The sequence below is a fragment of the Hemibagrus wyckioides genome, linkage group LG16 (genome assembly GCF_019097595.1).
Source record: "Hemibagrus wyckioides isolate EC202008001 linkage group LG16, SWU_Hwy_1.0, whole genome shotgun sequence".
Lineage (NCBI taxonomy): Eukaryota > Metazoa > Chordata > Actinopteri > Siluriformes > Bagridae > Hemibagrus > Hemibagrus wyckioides.
Window position 1 is genome coordinate 21,762,742 of NC_080725.1, and position 16,763 is coordinate 21,779,504.

The 16,763-nt window shown below is 39.4% G+C and overlaps 1 protein-coding gene across 2 annotated transcripts in view; it reads left to right on the forward strand.

Moving 5' to 3' along the window:
* Positions 1-15,187, forward strand: part of dpysl2b (dihydropyrimidinase like 2b) — a 32,462-nt gene extending 17,275 nt beyond the window's left edge. For both annotated transcript variants that reach the window (XM_058411803.1, XM_058411804.1), the window contains 11 exons: positions 429-593; positions 1,038-1,099; positions 1,471-1,551; positions 2,159-2,227; positions 3,778-3,898; positions 4,118-4,274; positions 5,102-5,243; positions 5,380-5,550; positions 9,175-9,354; positions 11,174-11,339; positions 12,686-15,187. In XM_058411803.1, the coding sequence (XP_058267786.1) occupies positions 429-593; positions 1,038-1,099; positions 1,471-1,551; positions 2,159-2,227; positions 3,778-3,898; positions 4,118-4,274; positions 5,102-5,243; positions 5,380-5,550; positions 9,175-9,354; positions 11,174-11,339; positions 12,686-12,777 (1,406 nt within the window). In that variant the 3' untranslated portion in view covers positions 12,778-15,187. The remainder of the gene's footprint in view (positions 1-428; positions 594-1,037; positions 1,100-1,470; positions 1,552-2,158; positions 2,228-3,777; positions 3,899-4,117; positions 4,275-5,101; positions 5,244-5,379; positions 5,551-9,174; positions 9,355-11,173; positions 11,340-12,685) is intronic.
* The last annotated feature ends 1,576 nt before the right edge of the window (positions 15,188-16,763 follow it).

The following is a 16,763-nucleotide window of genomic DNA, read 5'->3' on the forward strand; positions in this document are numbered from 1 at the left end:
TCCTCATTTTTTCCTTTCCTTTCCTTTCCTTTCCTTTCCTTTCCTTTCCTTTCCTTTCCTTTCCTTTCCTCATGTTTCCATTCCTTTCTCTTTCTTTTTCTTTTTTATTCGTTTTCATTTCTTTTCCAATTATCTCTTGTCTTGTCTTGTCTTGTCTTGTCTTGTCTTGTCTTGTCTTCTCTTCTCTTCTCTTCTCTTCTCTTCTCTTCTCTTCTCTTCTCTTCTCTTCTCTTCTCTTCTCTTCTCTTCTCTTCTCTTCTCTTCTCTTCTCTTCTCTTCTCTTCTCTTCTCTTCTCTTCCCTTCCCTTCCCTTCCCTTCCCTTCCCTTCCCTCCTCTCCTCTCCTCTCCTCTTCTTGGAATATTGTTCTGTGTGTCAGTGTGTATTAAAAGGCTCTCGTGTTTTTCTGTGTGTTTTTTGTGTAACTAGTTGACCACGTGGTTCCGGAGCCCGGTATCGGTCTGATCGCGGCGTTTAATCAGTGGCATCAGTGGGCCGACAGCAAGTCCTGCTGCGATTACTCGCTCCACATCGACATCACCGAGTGGCACAAAGGCATCGCCGAGGAGATGGAGACGCTCGTCAAGGACCACGGTACGACACACAACTCTTAAACAACACAAAAATGCTTAATAAAATGTGCTATGGGATGATGGATCTAGATAGATAGATAGATAGATAGACAGACAGACAGACAGACAGACAGACAGAGAGACAGATAGATAGATAGATAGACAGACAGACAGACAGACAGACAGACAGATAGATAGATAGATAGATAGATAGATAGATAGACAGACAGACCGACAGACAGACAGACAGACTGATAGATAGACAGACAGACAGACAGACAGACAGACTGATAGATAGATAGATAGATAGATAGATAGATAGATAGATAGATAGATAGATAGATAGATAGATAGATAGACAAACAGGCAGATAGATGGATGACCTTGGTGAAGCCTAGAGGTCATTAACCTGCTCACTGTGTGAAGAGTACAATGAGAATAGTTCATCTGTTTACTTCCTGTGCAGGTGTTAACTCTTTCCTGGTCTACCTGGCCTACAAGGACATCTTCCAGCTGACCGACTCTCAGGTACGTCTCTCAGGAAGTTCCTCAGCAGCTGCAGTACAGCGCGCTAGAGATATTAAAACCAGACCCGCTGGACATTATTTACATCATGTAAGCTGCGAGACGCTGTGTTTCCTTTAGACATGAAGCTTTCCAGAAGCACCCGCTGAACTCGCGGCATAAGTAAGGAAGAAAAAATTCGGGAAACGATCTTTAGTGCCGTAGTTCTGACTCACTCGTAAACAAAAGGGACTCTTACTGTGTTTTCCATCTGCGTGAAACATACCGCCAGAAGGTTTGGAGCAAAATCCAGAAGGTCTCTTAAGGCCAACATGAGAGAAACAGTGTGTGTGTGTGTGTGTGTGTGTGTGTGTGTGTGTGTGGGTCTTCTGCAGATCTACGAGGTGTTCAGTGTGATCCGGGATCTCGGCGCCATCGCACAGGTCCACGCTGAGAACGGAGACATCATCGCAGAGGTAAGACTCTCCAGATTCCCTGTAGACGTGACGGATCACACGTGAGAAGGCGACAGATGTTTGAGTTCCAACTGGTTGTGTGAAAGCTTCAGACTTTATACTGGCTCTGTGAGCAGAGCATAACTCCTGTATGATATCAGAGTTATTAATGCACATGCTCGGCTCTGGACAGTTTCGCTTGTCTCAGCCGTCTCTGGAAATAAAGAGACGATCCTCGCTGCAGTGTGACATGGGTGTGAAGGACGAGGAGGAGGAGGATGGGGATTGTTGATTATTAGCTTAATAAATGATTTCAGTGATACTGTTTTACTTTTGGATTTTTATTTCCGAAGAAATAATATAAAAACATTCATTTTTAAATAGATAAATAGATGGATGGATGGATGGATGGATGGATGGATGGATGGATGGATAGATAGATAGATAGATAGATAGATAGATAGATAGATAGATAGATAGATAGATAGATATTTTCTAAAAGAAATTTAAATCCTCTTCATATAACATGTAAAACACATCCACATGATTGATCATGTCTTTCCTTATATATCTTTATATTCTTTATCTATTTTAATAAATATTTCTGCTTTCTGGTTCCTGATTACAGGAGCAGCGTAGAATCCTGGAGTTGGGGATCACCGGACCGGAGGGACATGTTCTGAGCCGTCCAGAGGAGGTACATCACTCAGACTTGTGTTTACTCTTAAATCTCAGTTTACTGGGTCAGTGTACCTAATAAAGTGGCAGCTCAGTGTACAGAGGAGACATGACCATGTAGTTACAGCTAATGTAGGATGTCATGTACTAGCGAACAACACACACACACACACACTGTTATTTAATTAATATTTATATTCCAATAATATTGGAATATAAATATTAAAACCTTTTCTTTTATAAAACACATAAAATCAGGATCTGATTGGCTGAGCCATGTGCGATGCATGATGCACTCACAAAAATGTCTGCACTTAAACCAATAAGATCATCACACTGTCCATAGCATACATCTCTCTCTGCTGTTATGTTGCTTAGCAACCAAGCAACCGCCGTACTGTTAAGAGACCGTATTGTGCAGCAAAAAGAAGCGACTATTAATAATTATAAATTCATTTAATTATTATTTTATGACAGGTTTATTCCACTTCACTTCATGCCTAAAAAACACCCTCATCTCAGATTCCCCAGTTATAAAGTCATCAGCTTCTCCTTAACCACGATTTTAGTTACATGGCATGAAATCAACATGGCCGCCTGCAATAATTATGTACAGTATATAAAGCTAAATGAATGACCCTGAGTGTACAGTTCGCTCACATCACTAACGCTAGCTGGCTGAACATGGAGGCGTTTGTGTTTTTTTTCCCTGTTGTGTTAATCGAACATACAGAATCTGAATTCAGAGATAAAAATGGCGCAGCTTTTCATACAAAGTCCAAGAAAATTCCGGAGCTTCCCATAGGACAAGATATAAATACTCTCTTGAGGTTGAGCGGAAACATTTGGGTCACTTCCTTCAGCAGCGTCTGAACTTCTGGATGTGAGAGACAGGGTCAGGAGTTAATGAAGGAATTTGTTATTCAGGGTAGAGTTTTTGTACTTGCAGAATCTGGTAGATAGATAGACAGACAGACAGACAGACAGACAGACAGACAGACAGACAGATAGATAGATAGATAGATAGATAGATAGACAGATAGACAGATAGATAAATAGACAGATAGACAGACAGATAGATAGATAGATAGATAGATAGATAGATAGATAGATAGACAGACAGACAGACAGACAGACAGACAGACAGACAGACAGACAGACAGACAGATAGATAGATAGACAGACAGACAGACAGACAGACAGACAGACAGACAGACAGACAGACAGACAGACAGACAGATAGATAGATAGATAGATAGATAGATAGATAGATAGATACATGGATAGATAGATAGATAGATAGATAGATAGATAGATAGATAGATAGATAGATAGATAGATAAACAGACAGACAGATAGATAAATAGACAGATAGATAGACAGACAGACAGACAGACAGACAGATAGACAGACAGACAGACAGACAGACAGACAGACAGACAGATAGACAGACAGACAGACAGACAGACAGACAGACAGATAGATAGATAGATAGATAGAAAGAAAGTAGACAGAATGTAAGCCTAACACTGAGACGCTAACACAGATCCCTCCTCTGTTGGTGTTTAGGTGGAGGCCGAGGCAGTGAATCGCTCCATCACAGTGGCCAATCAGACCAACTGTCCCCTTTACATCACCAAGGTGATGAGCAAGAGCGCAGCTGATGTCATCGCCCAGGCCAGGAAGAAAGGTTTGGACCTCAATCACAGGGTTAGAGCTGGATTAGCCTGAAAATAAAAAAAAACCTCAAACCACATGTGAGACGGAAGAAATGTACGATCGGTCATTCCTAACACACACCATGACTCACGTCCACTCCGTCTTGTAGCCCAGACTCCAGAATTAGAGCAGATAATTGCTGTGTGATTACACGCTAGCGCCGGCTTCATCTCCTCTGATTGGTCGTCAGGTACCGTGGTGTACGGAGAGCCGATCACGGCCAGTCTCGGCACAGACGGCTCGCACTATTGGAGCAAAAACTGGGCCAAAGCTGCAGCGTACGTGACCTCGCCGCCCCTGAGTCCAGATCCCACTACGCCTGATTATCTCAACTCCCTGCTGTCATGGTGAGAGCCTGTTTTTATTATTTTATTTTATTCACAGATTTCTGCTACGCTGTTTTTAGTCATAATTATAAAATAAGCGCTGACCAGTGCTGGTCTGGAACCGCTGAGGAGTGAGTCTGGAAAAAATAACCTGCAGAAAAAGGAAGAGAGTGAACTCGTGGGTGGGTTTAGAAAGGGAAAAGAAAGCCACTATGTTTTTGGGAAGAAAATTTTTTTTTTCAGGAAGTTTCGGTTTTAATTTTAACCCTTTAGCTGAAACTCTCAGGAGCGGTCAGAATTTCCGATTACAAACCAGGAGTTAAATCTGTCAGCTCGGGTACCACTAACTTTACTGTGACTCTCTCTCTCTCTCTCTCTCTCTCTCTCTCTCGTTTTCACAGTTTCTCTCTTTTTATCTCTGTCTTTTTCTTTTTCACTGTTACTCTCTATCTATCTATCTATCTATCTATCTATCTATCTATCTATCTATCTGTCTGTCTGTCTGTCTGTCTGTCTGTTTGTCTATCTGTCTGTCTTTCTCTACCTTTCTGTCTACCTTTCTGTATGTATGCCCTTCTGTCTGTCTGTCTGTCTGTCTGTCTATTTGTCTGTCTATCTGCGCCTCTCTCTCTCTCTCTCTCTCTCTCCTGTGTGAGCTAGCCCCTGTGATGCAGCAGTTTGGAGAAATGTTGTATCTTTGGTGTTGTATCTCCATCCTGACTGGTGACTGTAGTGTGATTATGAATTGACCAAACTGGGGAGAAAATGGGGGGTGGGGGGGGGGGGATTCTGAATTCTGAATACTGAATTCTGAATTCTGAGTTTCTGAGAGTTTCTTCTGTCTCCAGTGGTGACCTCCAAGTGACGGGCAGTGCCCACTGCACCTTCAACACCGCGCAGAGAGCCGTGGGCAAAGACAACTTCACCCTCATCCCCGAGGGGACCAACGGCACAGAGGAGAGGATGTCCATCATCTGGGACAAGTGTGTGGTGAGTGCCACAGACTTGAAAGCTAGAGATTTCCCATAATGCACCTCGAGGAATGCAGAGGTTAGCTAGGTGTTCATGTTCTAGCATATGATTGCATAATGAACCATTTTGTTCTTCTCCTCCTGTTCTCCTTCAGGTCTCTGGGAAGATGGATGAGAACCAGTTTGTGGCGGTGACCAGCACAAACGCAGCGAAGATCTTTAACCTTTACCCGCGTAAGGGCCGCATCGCTGTGGGGTCAGACGCAGACCTGGTGCTGTGGGACCCTGACCTCACCAAGATCATCTCGGCCAAGAGCCACAATCTGGTAAGGTCCAGCTGCCATCTCACTTACTTCCAAAAAAACAAAAAAGGGTTGTGAAAGGGGCGGGGCTTGTTGTGATCATTTAAATGGATGTTCAAAGGGGCAGGGCTTGTTGAAATGATTTAAATACATTTAAAAAGGGGTGGGGCTTTTTGTTTAATTTTTAAATTAATGCAAAAAAAGGTTGGGCTTGTGATCATTTAAATGCATGTAAAAAGGGGTGGGGCTTGTTTTGATCATTTAAATGAATGTAAAACAGGGTGGAGCTTATGATTATTTAAATTTAAATGAATGTAAAAAAGGCGGAGCTTTTTATGATCATTTAAGTGAATGAAAAAAATGGGGTTTGTTGGGATCATGTAAATGAATATAGAAAGGGGGCGGGGCTTGTAATCATTTATATGAATGCATAAAAGGATGGGGCTTGTTGTGATCATTTAAATGGATGCAAAAATGGGTGGGGTTTGTGATTATTTAAATTTAAATTAATATAAAAAGGGGTGGGGCTTGTTGTGATCATAATTGAATCTTAAAAAAGGACGGTGCTTGTTGTGATCATGTAAATGAATATAGAAAGGGGACGGGGTTTGTTGGGATCATGTAAATGAATTTAGAAAGGGGGCGGGGCTTGTGATCATTTATATGAATTCATAAAAGGATGGGGCTTGTTCATTTAAATGAATTTAAAAAGGGACTTGTTGTGATCATTTAAACAAATGTAAAAAAGGGGGTGGGGCTTGTTGTGATCATTTAAAGGAATGCAAAAAGGGTGGGACTTTTTGCAATCATTTGAATTAATTGAAAAAACCGGCGGAGCTTGTCGTCATCATTTACCTGAATGTAAAAAGGGCGAGACTTACTGTGATAATTTAAATGAATGCAAAAGGGGTGGGGCTTGTTGTGATCATTTACCTGGATGTAAATAGGATAAAAGAGGAAGAACCTAGGGTTTCTTAGGATAAAGCTAGAACCTTAAACTATCTAAAGAGCCAACTCACATCAGTGACCCCTGCTACTGACCATCGTAGAGCAAATCTGGTGCAAATTTAATAGAAAATGAGGTTGTGTGAATGTTTTCAGTCCCGAGTCAGAGTCCAGTTTTTGCAAACTGTTGGAGTTTTTTTGTTATTATGGAGGGTTTTTTTTTTTTTTAGAGTAGACTGTTAGTGATTGGTGGAGTTTCTCACCAGATTCTGGGTGTGGAGCTCTGAGTCGAGGCTGACGTCATGCTCAAACGCTGCCCAAGTATTGGATCATAACTCAACTGACTCTTGGCAGAGTGGACAGTGTGTGTGTGTGTGTGTGTTGGGCTAAACGCATCCTGTATGCGCTGTATGGCCAGAAAGTGTTCATTAATTTACTTTCACAGCGACTCGGACATTAATGCAGCTCCAGATCGCAGGTTTATATGAAGTCGCTTGTTTCTATAGCAACAGCACATTCAAGTCTCCTTCAGTAACCAGTTGTAACTTCATGTAAAAACCATAAAGAATCTATTTCCTGCTTAGACTGTTAGACTTTTTCCTCGATGTGGTGCACAGGTACAAAATGGAAATGATTTATGATCTCGCTCTCTCCGTGTCAGACGAGGATGAGCTTCACTTTTGAGTCTCTTAAGGTTTTTTTTTTACCTCATTGTCGTCTGCGGGAGGTTTTCCTCAACACCGCCACCTCTGACCTGCGTGATAGGGATCGGTATTTCTGTAAATCAGATGTGTGAGTGTCCGGTGTAAGATGGAAAAAAGAGACTTGAAAAGAGAGAAAACTTCACAAAATCTTCAAAAGAGAGGAAAAAGAGGCTTGAAAAAAGAGAATTTTTTAAAAAAACTTCAAAAGAGAGAAAAAAGAATTGAAAAAGAGAGAAAACAAAAAAAACTTTAAAAGAGGGAAATAAAAGGATTGAAAAAAAGTCAAAAGGGAGAAAAAAATGAAATGAAAGAAATGAAAGAAAAAAAATAATAAGAGCTAAATGAATAAGAGAGAAAACTTTTTAAAAAAAATTAAAAAGAGAAAAAATGGATTGAAAAGAGAAAAAACTTCAAAAATGGATTTAAAAGCTAGAAAAATGGAGGCTGGAATAAAAATTAAAAAATGTAAAAAGTTGAAAAAGTGAGAAAACTTAAAAAAAAAAAACTTAAAGAGAGCTCTGTAATTGTTGGAAGGAGTCTCCAGTATCAGAGCTTTATAACACTCAGAGCTAAAGCTGGAACATTTCCGACATCTTCAGGACAGAGATGTTTTTTTTAAAAAAAATTCTTTAGCTTGTGTTTTTATCTTATAAACCTCGAAAAAGGAAAAAGAAAATAGAGGCTGATGAGGACACACCAGTGTAGAGCTGCTAAAATATAAAACCATAACATTTAATGTAACACTAAATGGATAAATAAATACCTGAAATAAATATATAAGGAAAATGCACACGTATGGATTTGATCTAAACCTTCCTGAAATTTGTTTTCACTTTATTTTCCATTCAGTCAGGAAGGATACCATCCCATGAGGTACAGGAAAGTTGGCCACTCTGTGTGTGTGTGTGTGTGTGTGTGTGTGTGAAAACCCAGACTGACTTCATGCTGTGTTTTTTTTTTTTTACCTCAGTTGGGACTTACTGTGCCATCGTTAGCTGACTTTCACAAATCACGCCCTGCTGAATCGCCATTTTGTGTTTTGTGAAATATCAGAAACATAAAACCAACATAACCGTCGTTAAGCATTAAAAAGGAATAAATAATATTAACGATCGTAAAGAAAATGAGCCAGGAGCTCGTTTAACACGTGATCACGATGTCGATGCCAGTTTCCTGCACAACCTCCCACCATATATCCATCCATCCATTGTCTATACCCGCTTTATTCCTAATTAGGGTCACGGGGATCTGCTGGAGCCTATCCCAGCACACATTAGGCGAAACGCAGGGGTACACCCTGGACAGGTCGCCAGTCCATCACAGGGCCACACATATAGACAGACAACCACCCACACTCACACTCACTCCTATGGGCAATTTAGAATTACCAATCAACCTAATGTACATGTTTTTGGACTGTGGGAGGAAACCAGAGTACCTGGAGTAAACCCACACAGGCACATGTTCGAACCCAGTATTCATACCCAGGACCTTCTTTCTGTGTGTAAACAGTGCTAACCACTAAGCCACCATGCTGCCCCATATATTTTTATATCAGAGGACATTTGATAACTGATCAGTTAACGGATTAAACAAGATGGATGGGATGAAACCAGAAAGCTGGTGATGGACAAGTAATTGTGGTAGAGTAGGAGGAAGGACGACTCGGGTTAGAGTTCTGACCCGCTTCAGCTCTAAAAAACCAGAAGAATGTGTAAGAGAGGAGAGAAAGAGTGAAGGAGAGCAGGGACGAGACGGTGAGGTTATGTAGTAGAGCTGGAGATATGACGAGATATAATATAGTGTGAGTAGTGTACCTGTAACACATTCCAGAGCAAGTAACCTTAATGTTTTGCTAATCTGTACATTTATTTTATGTTTATTTAAAAATACATTATATTAATTAATACATTAATAATAATAATTATTATTATTATTATTTGTTTTTTTTTATTATTATAAATTATGTTATGTTATGTTAAATTATGTGTGTATGTAGGCGGTGGAGTACAACATCTTCGAGGGCATGGAAGTGCGTGGAGCTCCTCTGGTGGTCATCAGCCAGGGGAAGATCGTGCTAGAGGAAGGAACCCTGCACACCACCGAGGGCTCAGGGCGCTACGTGGCCCGGAAACCATTCCCCGACTTTGTCTACAAGAGGATAAAAGCCCGCAGCAGGGTAAGAAACAGAGTCACTCCGGCAACCGTTTATTTTAAAAACCTAAAAAACAGAACTGTCCTTTTTAAATATAGCTAAAGATGCAGCTCTTATGGCTTAATATAGATGGTTACCATAGTTACCAAAGTCATCACCAAGCTGAAGAAGGAAACATTACGAGAAATACTAAAGCCATGTCCCAAATGATGCGCTTACACTATGTACTCTAATGTCTAGTGTATGAAGTTTAGAAGAGTCTTATCGCCTCAAATGGAACATTTAACGTTAATAAAAACTATTTCCAAGTCGAAAGATGCTGCTATATTGGCTTTAGCAAAATATTTCATGAACTAATTTAAAAGACGTTTGTAAGTCGTCTCGTCCACCTGAGTGTCTTTGGCCATCATGAAAATGTATTTCTCAGCCATCGTCAGTGCCTGGTAGGCCCGCCCCTTTTTCCTCTATGTAAGCAAAGCTGTGAGTGTTGAGTGCATAAAGTGTGCAACATTTCGCGCTTCAATACGTGAATCATCCGGGCTCTTGAAGTTCACTTCTTCTTCTTGGAGTTTGTAGACATGACAATGGTGATGAATTGTGCACAAGTATGCCATTTGGGATAGCCGATTTCCATTAAGCCACGCCCACACAAGAAACTAGAATGCTGGTGGTGGTCGAGTAATTGATAATATAAGTGTAAGACAGGAGAGAAAGAGTGAAGGAGAGCAGGGACGAGACGGTGAAGTGGTGGATTAGAGCTGGAGATATGATAAGATGATATAATTAATTTATCGGAATAGTGTGAGTACGGTTAGTGTATCTGTAACACACTCCAGAGCAGTAACGTTAATGTTTTGCTAATCTGAACATTTTTCAACATTTTTTATTTTATTTAATATCAATGTTTATTTAAAAATATATTTTATTTTTTAACAGAATAGTATTATTATTATTATATTTTATTATAATATAATTAATTATTATAGTGTTATTTTTCACACAAAATGTAAAATAATATATTAAAACAATTATTTGTTTATTAAAACTCAAAAATATATTTTACTAACTGTGTAAAATATCTGTTTGGATTGAAAAATTTAAACAAGATCTGGCAACCCATACAAATCAAAGCTGTTTTTGCTTTGCCTTATGTATTTATTTATCTATCTATCTATCTATCTATCTATCTATCTATCTATCTATCTATCTATCTATCTATCTATCTATCTATCTATCTATGATTAAAATAGAATCCTCAACTTATAATAATATTTACAAAAAATAATACTTAATAACGATCGTAATTAATAATACAAAATACATAAAAAAAATTAATGGTCCTAGGATTTTTTAGGATTTTTATTTATTTATTTATTTTCTGCTTTGATTAAATGATAAAAAAGAATCTTCTAATTCTCAAAAATGTATAAAAATGTAAATATATATATATATATATATATATATATATATATATATATATATATATATATATATATATATATATATATATACACATTAAAATAATTTTTTTTTTTTACTATTTTTTAAAATATATTTTTGGCATGTTTTTTTTTCTAACACATAGTAAAATAATGGTAATAATATATTTAAACAATTGTTTAAAGTTAATTATTTATATTTATATGTTTTATGCATAAATAAATAAATATTAAATTATATTTTAAAATATTTTTTTATTATTATATAATATTTTATTAAATATATTATTCATATATGTATTCATATAATACTATAACAAAATATATTACAAGTTATTTGTAATTAATTATTTTTATTTATTTTTATACAAAAATATATGTAACTGTGTGTGTGTGTTGTACAGCTTGCCGAATTGAGGGGCGTTCCTCGTGGCCTGTACGATGGACCGGTGTGTGAGGTCACCGTCACCCCCAAGGCTGTGACTCCTGCTTCTTCAGCCAAAACATCTCCGTCCAAGCAGCAGGGACAACCGGTCAGGAACCTGCACCAGTCTGGATTCAGCCTCTCCGGTGAGTCTAGAACCTAGAACTTGTAGATGAGGGTCTACAGATCTAATGTAGTGCAGGGTCTACTGAGGGTCTACAGATCTAATGTAGTGTAGGGTCTACTGAGGGTCTACAGATCTAATGTAGTGTAGGGTCTACTGAGGGTCTACAGATCTAATGTAGTGCAGGGTCTACTGAGGGTCTACAGATCTAATGTAGTGTAGGGTCTACTGAGGGTCTACAGATCTAATGTAGTGTAGGGTCTACTGAGGGTCTACAGATCTAATGTAGTGTAGGGTCTACTGAGGGTCTACAGATCTAATGTAGTGTAGGGTCTACTGAGGGTCTACAGATCTAATGTAGTGCAGGGTCTACTGAGGGTCTACAGATCTAATGTAGTGTAGGGTCTACTGAGGGTCTACAGATCTAATGTAGTGTAGGGTCTACTGAGGGTCTACAGATCTAATGTAGTGTAGGGTCTACTGAGGGTCTACAGATCTAATGTAGTGTAGGGTCTACTGAGGGTCTACAGATCTAATGTAGTGTAGGGTCTACTGAGGGTCTACAGATCTAATGTAGTGTAGGGTCTACTGAGGGTCTACAGATCTAATGTAGTGTAGGGTCTACTGAGGGTCTACAGATCTAATGTAGTGTAGGGTCTACTGAGGGTCTACAGATCTAATGTAGTGTAGGGTCTACTGAGGTGGAGCATAATGTGTGTTTACTGTATCATAGCTCTAATTTCATGCAACAGAAACGTTCCAAGTTTCTTCAAAAAACCACACACCCTCACAAAGAACCGTTTAAGTGTGACAAAAATTGTAGCTCTAATGAATATTTAAAAGTTATAGTTACCTGCAGAGCCTTAAAATAGTGCTTCAATATCAGAGAGGATAACAAGTCAGGAACCGAAGACCCCTTACCTGTCCAAAACACACCTGAGGAATCTTAAGAGAAGAGACACAGATGCTGCAGGGAGAGTATTTCCTATTAGAGAACCTCAAGGAGAACCTTTAAATGATCTACATCGAGCCAAACCAGACACATAGAACATTTAGTCAACCACATGTTGCAAGAACCCCCCAAGAATGCTAGAATTTGTTGAAGAAATGACTAGCTTTGAAGTGTTCTTTGCCATGTTCCTCTGATTTCCGTTAAACATAACACTCTCAATGAATCCTGTATTTAAAAGGTTGTAGCACAGCGTGAGTCTCTGCTCAGTAACCGTGTCCTGGCTTCGAGTCAGAGGTTGAAACAATAACAGGATGCTCTGACGTGATGTCATTGGTGATATTCTCTGCAACACAATAACAGTTCACATGCTTCTCGTCCCCTGACCTAGCTGTTTGCTCCCGTTCTCTTGTTTGCAGGTGCTCAGGTCGACGATAACGTTCCACGCCGCAGCACTCAGCGCATCGTGGCGCCCCCTGGTGGCAGGGCTAACATCACTAGCCTGGGTTAGAGCTCTTGGCTCGCTGCAGGAGAGACGAGGGGGTTGGAGGGCGTTTACAAGTGGAGGTGTTTCCCATACCGACGCTAGGTCCAGAGTCGAGACTCTCCACTCCCGAAACCCACTAACCCTCCTTTAATCTCATCATCCCCTACTGTTACCCCGAGTCCCCTTTCTGCCCTTAACCCTAAACCGTAACCCTTAACCCTTAAACCCTAAACCCTCTCCTCGAGGAAAAATTTAGTGAAAAAAAAAGAAGTATTTGCCTCATGTGAAGATAAAAGGAAAAGAATTAACACTCCATATTTGAGCACCTTGATTGTATGATTTAGCATTTTTTATACTGTATTTTTACCTATCGTGTGTCATTTGATATATTTTTTTCTTCTTTATTTAACACCTTTTTAAAAATTTTTTTTTAATTGGAGGGGTCCAGATAATAGGCTAAGCGGTTATTGTTTACCATTAGAACTTTATTTAACAAGGTGAGTGGCATATAGAGTCCTAGCTTGGAGCACATCCAGTGGCATAAAGTTGTTTCTCTGTCATTGTTGGGGGTTTTCTCTGATTTTCTGTAAGTATACTAACCTAAAGGATTCGTTGCATAATTGGGAAAAAAAATTGTTAGAAGTTCAACTAAGATCCTAATCGTATTTTGGCTATATTTTGTTATTTTTTTATTTCTCGTGTGTGAGAGCTAACTCATAATAGAAACTGAAAACTCGGCATCAGTTTAAAAAAAACATCAGGGCATCGAATCGAACTACAATTGATTCCTCTCTATTTTAGTCACACGATCTGAAGAAATCTAATCCGTACGAGGGAGCGGCTTTGATGTTGCAGCGTTAGTTGTGTGATTGGTAGCTGATGAAATTGGCGCACCGTGCGAGGACGTTTCTGGCTTGTTGAGCTTGATCAGGTTACGGAAGATGCGAATCAGAAAAAGGGAGAATTAGGATGACACGAATCAGGAAGACTCAAATTAGGAAGATGCAAATTAGGATGACGTGAATGACGCAAATTGAAGATGCAAATTAGGAAGACGCAAATCAGGAAGACTCAAATTAGGAAGACGCAAATTAGGATGACACAGATCAGGAAGACATAAATTAGGATGACGTGAATCAAGATGACACGGATCAGGAAGACTCAAATTAGGAAGACGCAGATCAGGATGACGCGAATCAGGAAGACGCAGATGGAAAACTAGGAATTGACCCAGATGAATGTCCTATTTTTATCAGTTTGCATTGTTCTAGCTGTTTTACACCGTATTTGTCCAGAATGTGGGGTTTCCAGGATCATCACTTCCTCCCGCTCCTGATTTGCGATCATTATTCGAATCGTGTTTCGCTTTTCAGTGAAATTTTTTGCAGGTTCCAATGTTTATTTTTTGTTTGTTTATTATTATTTTCACGTGCCATTCCTTTCCTGCATCAATACGGACACAGCGTTGTTTTTTTTTTTTTTTTTTATGCAGACGGAAACGAAAATGTAATAACCTTCTGATCTCCGCTAACACTTTACGCCTGTGCCTAAAGTAACAGAAGTTTACTGATCATTTTTAACAACCATTTTCTTTTCATTTTTTTATTATTATTATTATTATTATATTTTTAAAAACTATATTCAAAAAAAAGAAGGCTATAGACGTCGAATAGCCGAAGTAAACCGATGCAAAGGTGCCAGATTTTTTTTTCTTCTCAAGCCCTTTTTCCGGAAGGGTCTTGTGTGTCGCAGTGCCATTCCAGGGGTGTCCAGTGTCAGTGTTGTTAGTGATGTAGTGCAAAACGGATGATGGTCATCATCTCCAACAAGGGAATTTATTTCAACACATCGCATCGACTGACCGGGTTTTCAAAAAAAAAAAAGAAAAAAAAAGAAAAAAGAAAAATAAAAGAGAAAAAAAAATTGTCGAAAGAGTTCGAGCCATTTTTTTTTTATTAACGGTTTAAATTGAACTATGGGCCATTATCATAGTTGTGAAAATGTTGTGTAAAAACGTCGCACTTTGCATCTCCTGAGAAGATCGCCTTTTTATTTTTATTTTAAATTTTTTTTAAATACACATCTGTTCAGTTTTTCTCTCATCTGCAAAAATCTTGGCTCCTCTGTCGCTCACCTTTTCCTCCCCATGACTACATATAAACACACACACACACACACACACTCCTCCTACTCCTCCTTCCCAGGGGTGCGAGTCGTACGCTCTTTCCTTGGCTGCCGGTTCCTCAAGCTGTTTTAACTCTATAAGGAATTCGCAATAAGATTGCGGGAGAGACGTAAGAGTCCTGACGGTCCGGAGTGAGAAGTAAACGAGGGGATTTCCGATATGGAAGTTAGTGCAGGAGTAGACGAGCGGCAACGTTAGCATGTCCTGAATGCTGGAAAAGAAAGAAAGAAAGAAAGAAAGAAAGAAAGAGAAAGAAAGAAAGAAAGAAAGAAAGAAAGAAAGAAAGAAAGAAAGAAAGAAAGAAAGCGTATGGTCCAAACAAGATATTTTCAGCATGAGGTCTTTTTTGTGTTGTTGAACTGGTTTTCGGAGAGGTTATACTGGGATCTTGCCAACCCTTCTCTTTTCTTTTTTCTTTTATCAGTCCCGATATTTCATTGAACTAAGTCTGTTTTCCTCTGTGACTTCCCTCCTTCCTGCATTCATGTGTTATCCTCGCGTTACTATGGCTACAGCTCAGTGTTTGTCATGGCAACACACTCCGATACGTCGGAAGTTGCCCGTAGCAACCCTTCCAGACACGGTGCTATAAAAACAACATTGACTCATTCGGACCGTCGTCTTTTTTTTCTTTTTTTTCCTCTTTTTTTTCTTTTTCTAAAGCTGTTCCATGCTGTAAGATAAAACACATGTTTGTTTTCTGTCTCAACTGGAAACGCTTCAACGTGTGCGTAACGCTCTCTCATCTTCGGTGACACGATGTTCTCCTCTCGTCTGGGGGGGTTGCATGTTCTCGAAGGTTCTGTGTGCGAGGTGCCGAAAACACAGCTGGAGAGATCTACACGAAAAAAAACACCCTCCCCCCTCCAAAAAGAAAGAAAGAAAGAAAATGAATAAAGTATGAACCCACAGAGCCGCTGGTGTTATGCATGCATGTGCATTAAGCTGATGTTTAAAAAAATTCTAAAAACAAAAAAAACATGCCTTAAGCTTCAGGCTTTGCCTCCTCACATCATTGTCTAGTATAGCTTTCAACGTTCATAACACACACACACACACACACACACACTTCTACTACTTAACGTACCTCATTCTGTAAACCTGTATGTTTTATATGCCTCTAGTATGTGATGTAAGTGAAACGCTGTTTGCTGACCGGGGCTGAGGGACAGTTTCAGCCTGAGTTTGTTAAGCTGTTAGAATCCTTCCTCCTTTCTTCACTTGCCCTTTCTTTCCCCCCTCCGAACCCCGCTCTCGGCCGGTTGATCGTGTCTGTGGGGTTGGAGGAGATGTTCGCTCGCGCTGAAAAAAAAGTGTGTACTGGATGGTGATGTAAAAAATAAAAAATGGTGGTTTGACAAAAATAAAAAAGGTAAAAAAAAAAAAAAAAAGGTGTGGTTTGTGTCTTGATGGTCAGCTCCATGGGTATGGGAGGTGATGCCTTTTGTTTTTTTTAAGATCAGCTAGTGAGCAGAAAGAAAGTCCTGAGGTCAAAGTCAAAGTCCAGCACCACTAAGACACCTCTGTTGGGTCCTTTAAGGGGAAAAGGAAAGTAATGGGAACGTCTTAGAGGGGAAAAAGTCTATAAATAAATAAGAAATTGATCCTAGTAAATGTAGGTAAACATGCGGAATTTTTTTTTCCATTCCAGATGTGCACAAAACATCTTTTTACTCAGTAAAAACATCAGTGATTACAGGCCCCGCCCACTTGGTTTCTATTGGCTCACAGTTGAATAATTTCCCCTTTCCCCTTCAGTGACTTGGCTTTCCTGTCTGGCAAAATTTAGGCTCATTCACAAGACAAATGGTAAAAAACAAAAATA